This window comes from Auxenochlorella protothecoides (assembly GCF_000733215.1).
Source record: "Auxenochlorella protothecoides strain 0710 unplaced genomic scaffold scaffold54, whole genome shotgun sequence".
NCBI lineage: Eukaryota > Viridiplantae > Chlorophyta > Trebouxiophyceae > Chlorellales > Chlorellaceae > Auxenochlorella > Auxenochlorella protothecoides.
The window spans coordinates 114,476-128,772 of record NW_011934258.1 but is presented as its reverse complement, the minus strand read 5'-3'; the positions used below and the strand labels follow the sequence as shown (position 1 = coordinate 128,772).

General features: G+C 69.0%; 6 protein-coding genes across 6 annotated transcripts; 3 read left to right on the top strand and 3 right to left on the bottom strand.

Moving 5' to 3' along the window:
* Positions 1-2: 2 nt before the first annotated feature.
* On the bottom strand, positions 3-500 carry F751_4682 (hypothetical protein; the record flags this gene model as incomplete). The annotated part of the gene is made up of 1 exon (XM_011400783.1): positions 3-500. The coding sequence occupies one exon, from the start codon at positions 498-500 to the stop codon at positions 3-5; it is 498 nt and encodes a 165-aa protein (XP_011399085.1).
* Positions 501-880: 380 nt separating this feature from the next.
* Positions 881-4,924, top strand: F751_4681 (Condensin complex subunit 3; the record flags this gene model as incomplete). The annotated part of the gene is made up of 6 exons (XM_011400782.1): positions 881-1,066; positions 1,260-2,150; positions 2,235-2,699; positions 3,095-3,358; positions 3,581-3,735; positions 3,976-4,924. The coding sequence occupies 6 exons, from the start codon at positions 881-883 to the stop codon at positions 4,922-4,924; spliced, it is 2,910 nt and encodes a 969-aa protein (XP_011399084.1).
* Positions 4,925-5,220: 296 nt separating this feature from the next.
* On the bottom strand, positions 5,221-8,688 carry F751_4680 (ER membrane protein complex subunit 1; the record flags this gene model as incomplete). Its single annotated transcript, XM_011400781.1, has 6 exons — positions 5,221-6,138; positions 6,304-6,629; positions 6,842-7,076; positions 7,287-7,594; positions 7,852-8,176; positions 8,320-8,688. The coding sequence occupies 6 exons, from the start codon at positions 8,686-8,688 to the stop codon at positions 5,221-5,223; spliced, it is 2,481 nt and encodes an 826-aa protein (XP_011399083.1).
* A 547-nt stretch (positions 8,689-9,235) lies between these two features.
* On the top strand, positions 9,236-10,776 carry F751_4679 (N-glycosylase/DNA lyase; the record flags this gene model as incomplete). Its single annotated transcript, XM_011400780.1, has 3 exons — positions 9,236-9,379; positions 9,513-9,699; positions 9,932-10,776. The coding sequence occupies 3 exons, from the start codon at positions 9,236-9,238 to the stop codon at positions 10,774-10,776; spliced, it is 1,176 nt and encodes a 391-aa protein (XP_011399082.1).
* A 359-nt stretch (positions 10,777-11,135) lies between these two features.
* Positions 11,136-12,246, bottom strand: F751_4678 (hypothetical protein; the record flags this gene model as incomplete). The annotated part of the gene is made up of 3 exons (XM_011400779.1): positions 11,136-11,521; positions 11,696-11,768; positions 12,130-12,246. 3 exons carry the CDS (start codon positions 12,244-12,246, stop codon positions 11,136-11,138), a joined length of 576 nt encoding a protein of 191 aa, XP_011399081.1.
* Positions 12,247-12,747: 501 nt separating this feature from the next.
* F751_4677 (PIN2/TERF1-interacting telomerase inhibitor 1) lies at positions 12,748-14,290 on the top strand (the record flags this gene model as incomplete). Its single annotated transcript, XM_011400778.1, has 2 exons — positions 12,748-12,927; positions 13,136-14,290. The coding sequence occupies 2 exons, from the start codon at positions 12,748-12,750 to the stop codon at positions 14,288-14,290; spliced, it is 1,335 nt and encodes a 444-aa protein (XP_011399080.1).
* Positions 14,291-14,297: the final 7 nt, after the last annotated feature.

The following is a 14,297-nucleotide window of genomic DNA, read 5'->3' as shown; positions in this document are numbered from 1 at the left end:
TGTCAGGAGAGGAGCAGAGGGGATATGAAAACGACACCCAGGTCTGAGGGGGATTTGATTCCCTCAACCAGTTGGGTAAGGTGCCTGCATCTGACACAAACATGAAACCCCTGAATCCTACCCCCTTTTGTACCTGCGAGCTGGCGGTTGACGCGGCGGGCGGCCTCAGACGACGTGGCCACGCCCTCGAAGGCCTCGCCGCTGGCCTGCAGGCGCGGCAGGGCGTCGGAGACGGCGCGCAGGCGGGTACTTGCGTCGCCCAGGATGCCGGCGAGGTCGCGAGCGCCGCTAGCGCTGGCCAGCAGGGCGCCGCGGTACGTGGACGTCACCTCCGCGGCCTGGCGGGCCAGGTACTGCTGCTCGGAGGCCAGGAGCTCCGGCTCCCGGGCCAGGCGCTCCATGCTGTATCCCAGCAGCTGGGAGAAATAGGCTGCCTCCTCCTCACTGGTGCCCCTGTTGCCGTTCTTGGAGGCACTGGACCCGGGCCTCCCAACCTCCATTGCGGCGACAGTCCCATCAAGAGGATCCTGTGAGGCAATCGAAGGGCGCTGGGTGACCAGGGCCATGGGGATCGGGCCCCGATCGCTCGGGTCGCGAGACTGCGGGGTGACACTGCGTTTGAGCTCGGTGGTAAGACAAGTCTATGCCATGAGGGCACCTTCAGAGCTTGATCAGAGCCATCGGATGGAGTTTGACATGCTTCCAAGCCTGTGGACGCGTATGATTCGTGATTTGTCCCGCTCTGCTCTGTGTTCTGTTCCGGGGGAGTGACACACACTGGTGGAAAGCCTGGCATCCACCCGACCCCGATTCAACCATTCCCGGAACAGCTCGAAGAGCTGGAACACCCTCTTCGCACACCAGACGCCAGTCTTTCACCATGGCGCGGGAACGGGGCAGTCTCAACGTTATGAGCGTGCCCGTCTTTTTGAACGAGGCGCAGCGGGGCTCGTCCGGGGCCCACCTCCGCCTTGCGAAGGCGCTGTGGGAAGTATGCGACGAGGAGCCCGCGCGTGCGGGCGCGGACCTGGTGCACGCGTTTAAGCTCATCATGACATGTGGAGAGGTGGGTGGGTGTGTTAGGCGTGGGCCCTTTGTCTGCAGGGTGGCCTTCTCCGACGCACACCTGTCGTGGGGGTGTCCGTGCGGCATGATGCTCGGGAGGACTCGCACGATGCCGCCCCTTCTTCTCGCCCACCGCCCCGCTTCCGGGCCACACGCTCTTTTCCAACGCATTGCCCACAACCAATACTGTACAGCGCACGATGTATGTGGACCGGGTGCTGCGCTTCCTGGCGACCTTTGCAGCGCAGGCCTCAGACGAGGGGCGCCTGACTTTCCTGGAGCAGCTGCTCCAGTCACTGGCCTCCCTGATGCACGCCGAGGACGCGCCCGCGCGCTGGCGCGCCTGTCAGCTGGCCCAGGCCCTGCTGTCGGGCCTACCCGCCGATGCGGGGCTGTCCGAGGACGTCGCTGACGGCCTGCAGGCGGCGCTGCTGGAGCGAGCAGCCGATGCCAGACCGGCGGTGCGCGCCGCCGCGGCCCGTGCCCTGGCCCGCCTCCCGGACCCGGGCGAGGACGGCGATTTTGCCGCCTGCCCCATCACCGCCACGCTGATCCGCCTGGCGAGCCACGATGCGAGTCGGGAGGTGCGGCGCGGCGCGCTGGCCTCCCTGCCACCCTGCGTTCTGGCTGCCCGGGCGGTGCTCGAGCGCTCGCTGGACCCCGACGACGATGTGAGGCGCGTGGCGTACCTGACCGCAGCGCACGGAGCGGGGCCGCGTGACCTGGCGCCAGCTCAGCGGGCGCTCCTGATCAGGCGCGGCCTGCGTGACCGCTGCCCGGCCGTGGCGGCTGCCGCGCTGCGCCTGGTCCAGGCCTGGCTGGCCGGCTGTGACGGCGACCCCTTGTCCCTGCTTTCCTTGCTGGATGCCCACGGGCGCGACGCCGGCGAGCTGGCGCTGCGCGCGCTGCTGGATGCCGGGACCCTGAACCCCGTCAGGCTCATGGCGGCCTGGGCGGAGGCAGGGGTCACGCCGCGGTGTGTTACCTCGGAAAGCGGGGCGAAGGATGCGGCGGCTGGGCAGGCCGAGGAGGGCGACCAGCTGCATGTCGCCGACGTCGGCGCCGACCTGGCCCTGGCATGGTGCGTGGTTGCGCAGGCGGCGCAGGAGCGCGCGCACGCCGCCGGCCGGTCCGCCGCCTCCGCCGCGGGCGCGACGGCCGACATCGAGGCGGCGGCGGCGAGCGCCGCGCTGGAGGCCCTGGACGCCTTCCTCCCTTCATCCTGGGAGGAGGCTGCCGCGACGCACTCGGCGGTGAAGGGCGAGCAGCCAGAGGCGGCTGACCACCTGCTCCTCATGTTTGCGACCTGCCTGGATACGGGGGACGCCGCCGCGCGGCGCACCGCCTCCGACTTGGTCCTCCGCGAGCTGGTCGGAGAAGGGGACGAGCTCGCAGCCGAGCCCCGCGGCCTGGCTGCGCCCATCAGGGAGGTCGCGGCGCGGGCCCTGGCCCGCCTGCTGCGCGTCGCCTCGCCCGCGTCGGGCCAGCTGGCGCAGGTCGCAGTGGAGCGCCTGTGCGAGCGCTGCGAGGCGGGCGAGACGTCGTCGGCCTTTGCCTCGCCCCGCCTCCTGTCCGCCCTGGCGCTGGCCCTGCAGGCCCTGCCGCCGCGAGGAGTCTCCAGCCTGCTGGACAGGGTCTGGGGAACGGTCCTGAGCCGCCGCATGCCCCGGCAGGCGCCGGAAACAGGCCACGCCGGCTGGGGCCCCGCGGGCCTCGCGGCGGGGGGCGCCGGCCTCCTGGCCGCCTCGCCGGCCGCCCCGCGCGGTGTCGTGGCGGCGGTGGTGCCGCGCCTGGCGCGCCTCCTGGCGCAGGGCGTCGAGGACGGAGAGGCAGATGCCTGGACCGCCGCCGGCACTGCTGCCCAGGCAAGCGTATGCGGTGCTGGGGGTGGTTTGGGAGGGGCTGAGGCTCACGCAGGGGTCAGGCATGGCAGCATTGGGCCCCGACTTTACGCTGTTCTCCCAGCCTCACGTGCTCTGCGTCGCCACGATCCCATGCCTCCCACCCCCTCCCCCCACGACATCTGAAGGCGCTCGGGGATATCGCGGCCCGCCACGGCGTCGCGAGGGTTGATGAGTGGCTGGCGGGGGAAGACAGCCGTCCCTGCGTCCCCACCATGCTGTGCGCGCTGGGGGCCTGGCGCCACGACCTCCTGGCCGGCGGGGAGGAGGGCCCGGAGAGGTCCCGCGCGAGGGACGAGGCGGGTGCCGCCCTGGCCGCCGCCCTGGGCCGCCTGATGGTGCTCGGCCAGCTCTCGCCGGGTCGCGCCGTGCCGGAGAGCGAGGCGCTGGAGGTGCGTTTGGTGCATGTCGAAGGCTGGGGCTGGCATTGGCGCTGGGTGGAAGGCACGGCATGGGGTTTTATGTCTGGCGCCGGCGTGACCCTCGACATCCTCGGCTGTATACTGCATTGGACACCAGCACCACGTCCTGTGCACCTGGGTAGTTCCTCTCCCGGGCTCGCCGTTTCCAAAATGCCCTTTCCCACTTCTACATATTCCACCCTCCTCCCACAGGCCTTGATCAGCCTCCTGGGCCTGGCCTTTGATCCGACCACGGAGGCAGCACCCCAGTTCCGCCAGACCCTGACCGTGGCCCTGGAGACCCTGGCCTCCCTCTCCCTGCAGGCCCAGTCCCTGCTGGCATCGGCGCTCCTCCCCGCCGCCCGCAGGTGGGATGGTTGGGTTTTGGGGGTTGGGTGGGTGCTCTGGAGCATCAGGCACTTCATCCCGCTGTGTTCCAGCTCCTTGTGCAACAGTTTTAAAAGCATAAGATGATCTGGGGGCCATTCTCTGGCCAGTCTGCTGCATCTCAGCGCCACCACCTTCCATGTGCCGGGCCTCTCCTCGACCCAGGCACCCGCGCCAAACGACGGCACCTGTCAGACACGTCCACTCAAGCACAAACACAGGGCGGCGGCAGCGGATGCAGCCTGCAGCCGCACAGCTCCGGCCTCGGCGGCCACGGCCCCCGTGGTCATGCGCTTTGTGGCGCAGCTGCTGCACACCCCGGTGTGGTCCGCAGACGCGTCTGACCCCGGCCAGCCGCGCCAGCGCGCCGCCTCCAGCCACGAGAGCCTGGCCCTGGTGCTCGTGCGTGAGCTGGCGGCGTGGCGGGAGAGCGGGGCGGCCACGGCCGCGGCGCGCGCCTACGCCTCGGCCCTCGCCCGCCTGCTGAGCACGCTGCCCCTTCGCGCCGGGCTGCAGGGCGACGCCGCCGCCACGCTGGCAGCGGCGCACGAGGCGCTCGAGGAGCTCGTGGGCGATGCGGCCTTCACACGCCAGGCTGGCAGCGTGCTGGCGCGGGAGGCGCGCGCCGCAGCGGCCCGCCTGCGGGAGCGCCACGAGGCGGCGGCAGAGCAGGTGGACAGCGACGCTCTGCAGTGTGCCGCAGAGGGCTCGCATGCCACGCACGCAGAACTCACGACAGGCTGCCCGCTGCCGTTTGGGCGGCAGGGGGCGGGGAAGGCCGCGCCGCGCCGCGCCTCCCGATCTGCTTTTGCTGGTGGTGGGGCCGGTGAGCCGGATGCTGACGATGCCACGAGCGACGAAGACGATGACGACGAGGTGGGGAATGCTGCCGTCGGTCCCGCCCCGCGTCGGCGGCTGCCGCGCCGCTCGACCACGAGTGGCGTCAGGTACCGCGCGGCCTCCAGCGAAAGCGACGGCTCTGAAGGAGAGGAAGACTCGGATGCCGGCAGCAGTGCAGGGGGCAGCGATGGCGGCGGGGCGCAGGAAACCGTGAGCGAGGGACAAGAGAACGAGGGCATGCGCCGGCCCCGCACCTCGGCGGCGGCCGCCTTGGAGAAGCCGGAGGTCCGGAGGCTGCGCGCCGCGCTGGCGGAGAACTGCGTGCTCTGACCCTGCTCTTGACCTACCGCCTGTACTGTTTGGCCCTTCTCCCACACGCGATGTAACGTTCCTGACAAAGACAGACCTTGTACAATCCCAGCTCTGAAGACGAGGTTGTACGGTTCGTTATGAAAGGAACAGTTGCTCCTTGGTCTGCCTGCTCGCGTCTCCATCGCCCTCTACCCTAACTCACCCCACACCGCCTTGTCACAGTCCTCCCGGACGACACCTCTCATCCACTGATTACACACGGCGAGGGCCATGTCACAGACGCGGTATCCGCCCCCGCCCGCCCGCCCCCCAAGTCACTCCCACAGGCGGTTGACGGCGCGACGCGCGGACAGCCTGCGCAGCGCGGCGGCGCCGCTGCCCATGCCCAGGACGATGAGGACCAGGAGGGCGTAGGGGAAGTCGTCGGGCACCTGGTCGAAGGTGGCGGAGGGCGCCAGGCGCGCGCCGTACAGGTCCAGCCCCCGCGCCAGGAGCAGGCTGGAGGACTCCAGCGTGGCGGGGTCGGCGAGGAGGTCGGCCAGGCGCGCGACGCGCGCTCCGCGCGTGGCAAAGGCGCCGCCCGCCAGCGGCAGCTCGCTGGCGTAGGGCGCCAGGCCCTCGGCCAGCATGCCCGGCGTGGGCTTGTCCACGACCGGCCGGCGCGGGTCCAGCAGGCGCCGGTCCAGCATGTACACCTGCCCCCCCGTCGTGCCCAGCAGCAGCTGCGGCGCGGTGGTGCCGTGCGCCGTGCGAGTGACGCCCAGCGCCGCCGCCGCCAGCTTGGTGTGATAGCTCGCGGCGTACGCCTCCAGCGCTGGCGGGCGCCTGGCGGGCAGCGTGGAGTTGGGCGGGCCGGCCAGCGCCAGCTGGGCCACGCTGACCCGTCGCTCCCCGGCCTCGTACAGCTCCACCACGCCCACCTGCCAGCGCCCCGCGGCGGCCGACCAGAAGTGATAGGCCGCCCAGTTGTCGGCCACCACGGCGCGCACGGGGCCGCGGCCGCCCTCGTGACTCGCGGACCAGAGAGTTCGCCCGGTTACGCCGTCTAGCAGGTGCACGGTCAGCGGGGGCACAGACCCGTCGGCCCCCGGGCCGGTCCCGGCGCTGGCGCCGGTGGCCACCAGCGTCAGGCTGGGGTTCAGGTAGCGGTACCGCACGTCCACGCCGCCAAAGGCCTTGGCAAAGGGGCCGGGGGCGTTGGGGCGGGAGGCCGAGCGCGCCACCGCCAGCACCTCGCGCCCGGGGCCGGCCAGCGGCGCCGCCCACCGCGCCTCCAGCGCGCCGTCCTTTCCCAGGCCGAGGCCGCGCAGGCCCGTCGCGTCGCGCGCCAGCACGCCCAGAGTGTCGGCCGCCGCCGCCGCCGCCGCCGCGTGCGCGGCGGGGGTGTCGGGCAGCACGGGCGCGGGGGCCGCGGGGTCCAGCGGCACGCCCAGGTACACGAAGCTCGAGGCGTCGGCCTCCGCCACCGGCGCGGGCAGCGGCGCCCAGGAGCGCATGCCGCCGGGCAGCGGCAGCGTGGCCGCCAGCCGCCCGGAGTACGCGTCCACGACGCATGCGGCGCCCCCGGACGCGCCCTCTGCCAGCACCACCACCTCCAGCTCGCCGTGGAGCGTGTGAGGCTCGCGCCACATCAGCACGCGGCGGAAGGTCAGGGCGCCGGAACGAGGCAGGGTCAGGGTCCATAGCACGTGCCCGTCGCTGCTGTGCAGGGACACCAGTTTGCCTGCGTGAGCGTGTGTATGCAGTTGCGGTTGGAGGGGGTGGGGAGGGGGTTGAAGTGGTGCTCATGGAACAAGCGTCGTCATGCGAGACCGTGCGGTCAAGAGGCGGGTGCTGTGGTGCTAAGACAAAGTGGCATCATGGAGCGATGAGTCTCGACATCCCCACCCCTTCCCCCGGTAGCCGTGCAGACTCCTTGGACCCCCAACCGCCCACCAAACCCTCTCCCCCCCTCCCTCCCCCACCCGTGCTCGGTCAGGACCAGGATCTGCTTCCTGAAGCCGTCGGCGTCGCGGAAGGGGCGCAGGCGGTCGTCGGTGGCGTGCTGGAAGGCCGCCACCTCCGCCGCCTCCTCCGCGCTGCCGAACCCGGCCTGGGCCTTGAGCAGGAGGAGCTGGGCGCGCAGGGCCTGCAGGGTGCCGGGCCTCGCCGCCAGCCAGGCGGCCTCGTGCTCCGCGGTGGGCGGGGGCAGGGGCACGAACAGCGCGTCCACGGAGGACGCCACGCCTTCTTCTCTGGTCCAGGCGGCGCGGGGCGCGGCGGACGCATGGAAGGCCAGCGTCGCGTCGGCGCCCACGGCGAGGACAGCGTCGGCGGGGCCGGCAAAGGCGCGGGCGACGCCGGGCCCGGGCGCCCCAGCCAGCGGCCGCGAGCGCAGCACGCCGCCATCGGCGGGGTTCAGAAAGTCCACGCGTGCGGCGCCCGGGCCTGAAAGCGGGTCCCCCTCCACGAGCACGGCGGCGCTCGCCTGCCCCGCAGCGTCGAGCGCGCAGGCGGCGCCGACGCCGCCGGGGACAAATGCTATGGCACCCAGTGCGCCACGTTGGTATGCAAACAGGGCCAGGCCGTCGGGCGTCTGGACGGGGAGGGCGGGGTATGCGCCGCAGGGCCGCACCTTGAGCAGGCGGAAGCCGGACAGGGGCCGGGCGTCGGCGGTGCGCTGGGCCTCACAGCTGAGCGGGGCATCGCCTGCAACAGGGTGCGATTTCAGAGAGGGGAGTCGGGAGGGTGTATGGCGCTGCACCCTCTGACGGGCCGGCACGTGCCAGGCGCGGTGCCAGGTGGGAACGCGACGACCTGGTCTCCATTCTGACATGGTGATTCTGCATGCCAGGCTGGCATAACAAGCTTGTCGAAAGATCATGCTGCAGATCGCTGCCACATGTGCTGCGCCTGCATGCCACAACCCACTTCTCCACAGTGCTCCGCACCGATGCGTTGCCCACCTTGGGTCTCGGCGTGGCAGAGCGTGCTGCCGTCGGCGGTGACGGCCAGCAGCCGCGACCCCGCCAGGAAGGCGACCGCGGCGGGGTCCAAGTCGACCTGCACCTTGGCAGGAAGCGCGTGGCTGGCAATCTGAGTCAGCGCGCCGCTGGAGCTGTCCAGCTGCAGTACCACCAGCGCGCGGCGAATGGGCGCCCAGATGGCGAGCAGGGCGGTGGCAGCATCGGCGCCGGCGCTGTGCACGCTGGGCCGCGCCTCGCTGGGCTCCTCCCCATCCACATGGACCTTGCTGCTGGCCACCACCACGCCGTTGGAGGCCGCCAGCACCTGATTGACGAGAAGGAGGGGATCTGAGAGGGATGACTTGTGCAAGTGAATGACTTGTTGGGCGGAGATGAGTCCAGTGGGAACGCCATCATCCTATCACACAACGTGCAAGACGTCTACAATCCCCAGAGAACGCAGCGCACATGGACGGCGTCCTGAGCTGTCAGCACGAGGCGCCCATTGGCAGTGAAGGCCACGTCTGCCTCGACGGCGGGGCGCTCCCAGAGCAGGGCCCCATTGGTGGCAGCGAAGGCCAGCACCCTGGCAGGCTCGATGGCGACGGCCACCCCGGGCCCCGACACGAGCCGGGCACCTGGGCTCAGCACCTTTCGCCAAAGCAATCTACCATCGCCGGGGCTCAGGCTGGCCAGCACGCCCTGCTCAGACAGGGTGATCAGGTGCTGGCCGAGGTCGGCATCGGTCACCGTGCCAACGTTCTGGAGCAGCCAGGAGTACTTGGAGGCCTGAGATTCCAGCAGGGCATGCGCCGATGGATTGATTAGAGTGAGCATGATCGCAAGCGCGATCAGAGCCCGCCGCATGTCTGCAAAGCTGGGCAAGCGAGGGGGTGTGCAACTGCTCTACGACCTCATCGCCCTACTGGGACGGCGTGGGTGGGAGTTCATGACCATGCCTTTGGGGTTTTGATTCTTGATCGTGCTGGAATGAGTACGTGCAAACGAACCTCATCAATCACTTGACCTTCACCACTAGATACATCGGGGTGGCGCGCCACCCACAGCATGAAATCTGAGTCCGAAATTAAAAGCTCGCACAGAACGATGCCAAACGATGCACACATCAGTGACGCCAAGTAGCAGTATCTTGAAATCGGAACATATTTGAAAAAGTTGTTAGCGTCATGTCCTGTGCTTGGAGTGGTGCTGTCTGAGGGCACTCGTGATCACGCGCCAGGTCTGTATGCTGAGGAGTACCGCTCGGCCGCTCCTCAACTCGACCATCAACGCGAGACCCAGTTGTCGTGAATACCATCTTATCAAGCATGGCTCTCGTCCAGTAAGGCCAGGCTCCCTCCCTAACCGGGTCTGCTCAGCCGGCATGGCCACCGACTGCGCGGGCTGGCACTTGCTGGGCACTCCCCGCGAGGAACTCCGCCTGGAACACACCTTGCCCACTGGGCAGTCCTTCAGATGGAGAGAGACAGGAGACGATGAGTACATCGGTGTCATCGGCCAGCGGGTGGTGAGTTGAGGGCGGTTGAGGGAGGGAGGGGGCCGGGATTGCATGGGTACGATTCCTCTGCCCAAGACGAGGATCATAGGAGCGCGATGCATGATTGCTCATGCCAATAAACCCGAGCCTTCACTCTCCATAGGTGCAAATCCGCCAGCTGGAGGACGACGTGGCCTGGCGGATCATCGGACGGGCTCCCCAGGCTGCCGAGGCCGAGGACACTGCCGTCCTGGCCGACTACTTCAACCTATCCACCCCGCTGGCCGACCTGGTGCGCACGTGGTCGGCCTCCTGCGACCATTTTGCCCGCATCCAGCCCTACTTCCAAGGTGCAGGCGGTGCAGGCAGGGCAGATGCTGCGTTGTTGATGGGTGAGAGATCCAGTCGTCGGGTTGAGATCCGATGCTACCTCGTGTCCCAAGGAGACCCCGATGCTGTACCTGATCCAGATATCCTTGTCCCTCTGCATGGACCAAAGACTTAATTGTATCCACCGTCTCAGAATCAACTCCTGTGCAAGCTCACGCTTCCTCCCTTCCCACCAACCCACCTGAGCTCCAGGCGCCCGCATGCTGCGCCAGGACCCCACGGAGACGCTGTTCCAGTTCCTGTGCAGTAGCAACAACCACATCTCCCGCATCCACGGCATGGTGGAGCGGCTGTGCAGCGGCTGGGGCACCCGCCTGCCACTGACACGCAGCGACGAGTATGGCGGCCCCGCCCACCACGCCTTCCCCACCCTGGACCAGCTGGCAGCGGTCAGCGAGGCCGACCTGCGCGCCGCGGGGTTTGGCTACCGCGCGCGCTTCGTCACCGGCAGCGTCGCCCGGCTGCGGGCCCTGGGCGGCGAGGCCTGGCTCGCCACGTTGCGCGCCGGCCCGCCCGACGTGGCGGTGGCCGCGCTGTGCACGCTGCCCGGCGTGGGGCCCAAGGTGGCCGCCTGCGCCGCGCTCTTCTCCCTGGACGCGCACGCGCTGGTGCCCGTGGACGTGCACGTGCTGGCGCTGGCCACGCGGCACTACCTCCCCGCCCTGCGTGGCAAGGCGCTGACGCCGGCGCTGCACGCGCAGGTGCAGGCAGCCTTTGTCGCGCGCTTTGGCGCCCACGCCGGCTGGGCGCACAACACGCTCTTCATCTCCGAGCTGGCGCGGTACAGGGGAAGGGTGCCTGGAACCACACGGGCGGAGGAGGTCCTGCTGGCGCGGGGAAGCGAAGTCGCAGAAGAAGTCGATGCCGGCCCAGATGCCTGTGCGAGGGTCGTTGGCATGGACGGCAGCGATGCCAGCACCGGGAAGGGAGGCCGGGCGCGGAGGAAGAGGAAAGGCGGCGCTGCGTCGGTGGCGAGCAGTTTGGTTGAGGAGCAGATGGAGCTGGCGCCGACCACGCCACCCCAGGCCGCGGCCTGAGCCCGATGCTGGGGATGACGCGCAGGTGGCTCTACGATTTTGTGCTCTGTCACGAGTTTCATACAAGTTGAGGTGTCCAAACCCCCAATGTGCTGCACTACCCTCTCTGGGATGTTGAGCCACACACGGTTGGGTTTGGCCAGGAGGGAAAGGAGCCTACACGACTCGGAACAAGGGCGAACGCAGGACGCGCAACAGTGCAAGGAGGCCTCGCATCCACCACGGTCGACCTGCTGCACAGTCTCCCATGCAGCACACTCCTGGTGCTCTTGCGGGAGTGGCTGCATGGTCATCGGGACTCCTCCACTGCCATGTCTGGTTGGATGCACCCCACACCGCCCCCCGCCTCCGCCGCCCCCTCAGTCCGCCTTGGGCTGCGTGGGCGCGGCCACGGCCACGACGAAGGCCGCCAGGTGGCGACGGTACGAGCGGTACGCGTTGCTCAGCACCAGGCCCAGCAGCGCGGCCGCGGCGGCGAAGAGGAGGAGCAGCGCGTGGTCGCCCCGCACCTCCGCCCCAGCCACCCAGCGGTACTGCACCAGCAGTGGCTTGGGCCAGTGGCTGGCGTTGGCCCACTGGGACACCAGGAGCGGGTGGGCCGCGGCATCGCGGTGGGGCAGGTCGTAGACCGCGGCCCGCACGCTCCGCAGCTCACCGCCCGTGTGCGTCAGCTCCACGTCCAGGTAGGAGACGAGGGACAGGTAGCGCCCCATGACCAGCAGCCAGGGGGTGACAAACTGGTCGCCTGCAGCGATGGGGGTTGGGGGGGGAGGGGCGGTGGTGAGGTTTGAGGGGGGGGAAGAACTGAGCAAGTGCAGCCAAACCGGGGTCGCGGTCTTGGTACAGATCATGATGCGCTCCAGTCTCGGGACGGCCCCCTCCAGGCCAATCCCCAGCCAGAGCCCACAAATCCACAGACCTGCGAAGCTGAACTGGATCTTGTAGTTGTCCCCGGGGCGGAACGCTTGGGGCTTTGGTATGGGAAGGGACACCTGGACGGGGTAGAGGAGAGGGAATGCCGTAAGAAAGCTCACTGGGCCTATGAACAAGGCTTTGTTCGGTGCGCCCAGCGACACGTTCCGGGGGCGTGGTTGCCAAACTCACCAGCTGGTCGTGGCCAAACTTGGGGCAGTGCTGCCCGTGCACATCATGCCACTGCGTTCTTTGCTGCAATTTGGTGCAGCAGATAGCATGGGTGAATTGTATGCAAAGGGGGGGGGGGATGGACGGCGTGAAAATCAGGATGGACCTGACCCAAGCGAGACACATTGTGTAACACAGGGTCTTGGGCATCCCTGTATCGACTCTGTACAGGCTGCTACCCTTGATCCCAGGACTATACAATACCCCTACCGTCTGGAACTGGCCCCGCCGGGCTGTAGGCACAAAGTCGCCCAAGGAGTACGCATGGCAAGTGCCCACCAGCCCAGCGACCAGCGTCAGGCTGGCCAGCAGCTGAAGGAGACCCATGACTGAAGGTTGGATTTCGTAGGGCGTGACCACTGCAGTCAGTGCATCTTCATCGTACTAATTTCAAAAAGCGCCAAGGCCTTGGCCCCACTGCGCAAGATACCGTATAAGTGATCTCCAGCAAGGCTTTATTCGATGACTTTATCGAGGACGGGGCGGTGTAGCAGAACTAAAGAACGCTTTCCGGCGTCACAGGGGTGATGGAGTGATCTTGTTCGCTTGACATCACGCAGCCAGAGGCGAAAGCTCGCCAATGAGGGCCCGTGGGCGTGGGCCGGGAGCGAGCGAGGGCGCGGGAAGTCGACCGCGCGCCACGCCCTGGCACCGTGACCGCAAGTCCACTACGTATACCAAACTACGGCTGGTGGGCATCGTGATTGAAAAAGAACACGATAAATCGGATATCCCACTTGTCGCGACGGGAGTATCTGGCCGTCTGCTCGCCACTAACACTTTGCGGCTGGCGCCCAGGCCCCACCCTCGCACGGGACCTCTTGCGCCATGGCATCGGCCTTGCTTGCCCCGGTGCAGAGGTACCAGGGAGTCCAGAAGGAGTCGGCGGGGTACAAGCTGCTCTCCTCCATGGGTTGGAAAGAGGGCGACGGCCTGGGGGCTACGGGGCAGGGCATCAAGGAACACATCCGAGTAAAGAAGAAGTTTGAGAACTGGGGCGTCGGCGCGGTGAGCAGGGCGGCGTGGGAGGAGGGTGGAGGGCAGGTGGGTTCATACATGGGTCCTTGAATGATACGTGACTCTGCGCAGTGCTGTGTCAGAATGAGGTTGAGCAGGGGGAGTCGCGGGCATTGGCCCCATACCTCGGCATGCTCCAGCGCTGTCCTGGAAAGCTTCTCCGTGCCCTGACCAAACCACGCGCCGGCTCCTGCGTCAGGTGGAAAGCGCGGACAGGGCGCGTGACTGGAGCGCGGGCATGCTGGACTTCCACCGGGTGCTGAGTAACCTGTCGGAGGTCACCTCCCAGCACGCGACCTCTGGCGACAGCAGCGACGGCAGCGGCAGCGAGAGCGATGCGGAGGAGGCCCCGGCCGCCGAGGCGACGCCCGCGCCCGCGAAACCCGCCCCACCCAAGCCCGCCCCACCCAAGCCCGCCCCCAAGTCCGTCTCGCATCAGGGACGGTTCAAGCGGCGGGAGTCGGCCAAGGACGTCCGGCAGTACACCTCTGGCAGCCTGCAGGCCATCCTCGGGGGGGTGGACCCCTTTGCGGCGCTGGCGGCCGCGCAGGCGCGGCCCGAGGTCGAGTGGCCCTCGGCCGCGCGGAGCGCAGACGCTGCGCCCGCTCCCCAGGTCTCACGGCCAGACGCCAGCGCACGGCCCCGCCCGGCAGCCCCGCCCACCCCTGCGCTCCCCCGCACCGACCCCGGCGCGTGGTGGGCGGGCTACTTTGAGCGGTCGGGGCGGCTGGGCAGCGCCGCGCGGCGCGCGAGCCCCCGCCCGGGCGCCATCGCCGTGCACAACTTCAGCGAGGGGGACCAGGAGGCGCTGTTCACGCGCACACACGACGGCGCGACGCAGGGGCGGGTGGGACTGGGCCGTGCCGGCGCTCCCAAGAAGGTGGCGGGGACGCGCTGGGCGGGGACCAAGACCCGGCTGGACAGCGAGGACGAGGGGGAGGAGGAGGCTGAGCTGGCGCTGGAAGGGGAGGCTGAGGAGGAGCTGCAGGGCGTGACCATCGTCATGCCGCCTGGACGGCGGCCAGCGGATCCGACCGGCGGCACGGGAGAGGGGCGAGGGGGCCCCGCGGCAGCGCGGAATCCCTCGACGCCGACGGACGCACACCCTGCGCCGCGCCAGGCCGACGGCAGGCCGCCCGTGGCCCCGCGTACGGTCAAGTGGAAGAAGCTGACGCTGCAGGTGCTGCAGGGGTGCGGCAAGCCCAGCATGCGGCTGAGCAAGCTGGTCAAGGCGGTGGCAGCGGCGGCGGGGGTGGATTGCAAGGGCGCCGACGTGGCCGCAGCCGTGGCCGGCGCGATCGCAGGTTCCAGGCGACTCTGTCAGGGGAGCGACGGGCGCGTGAGCTTGGGTTGAGATTTTC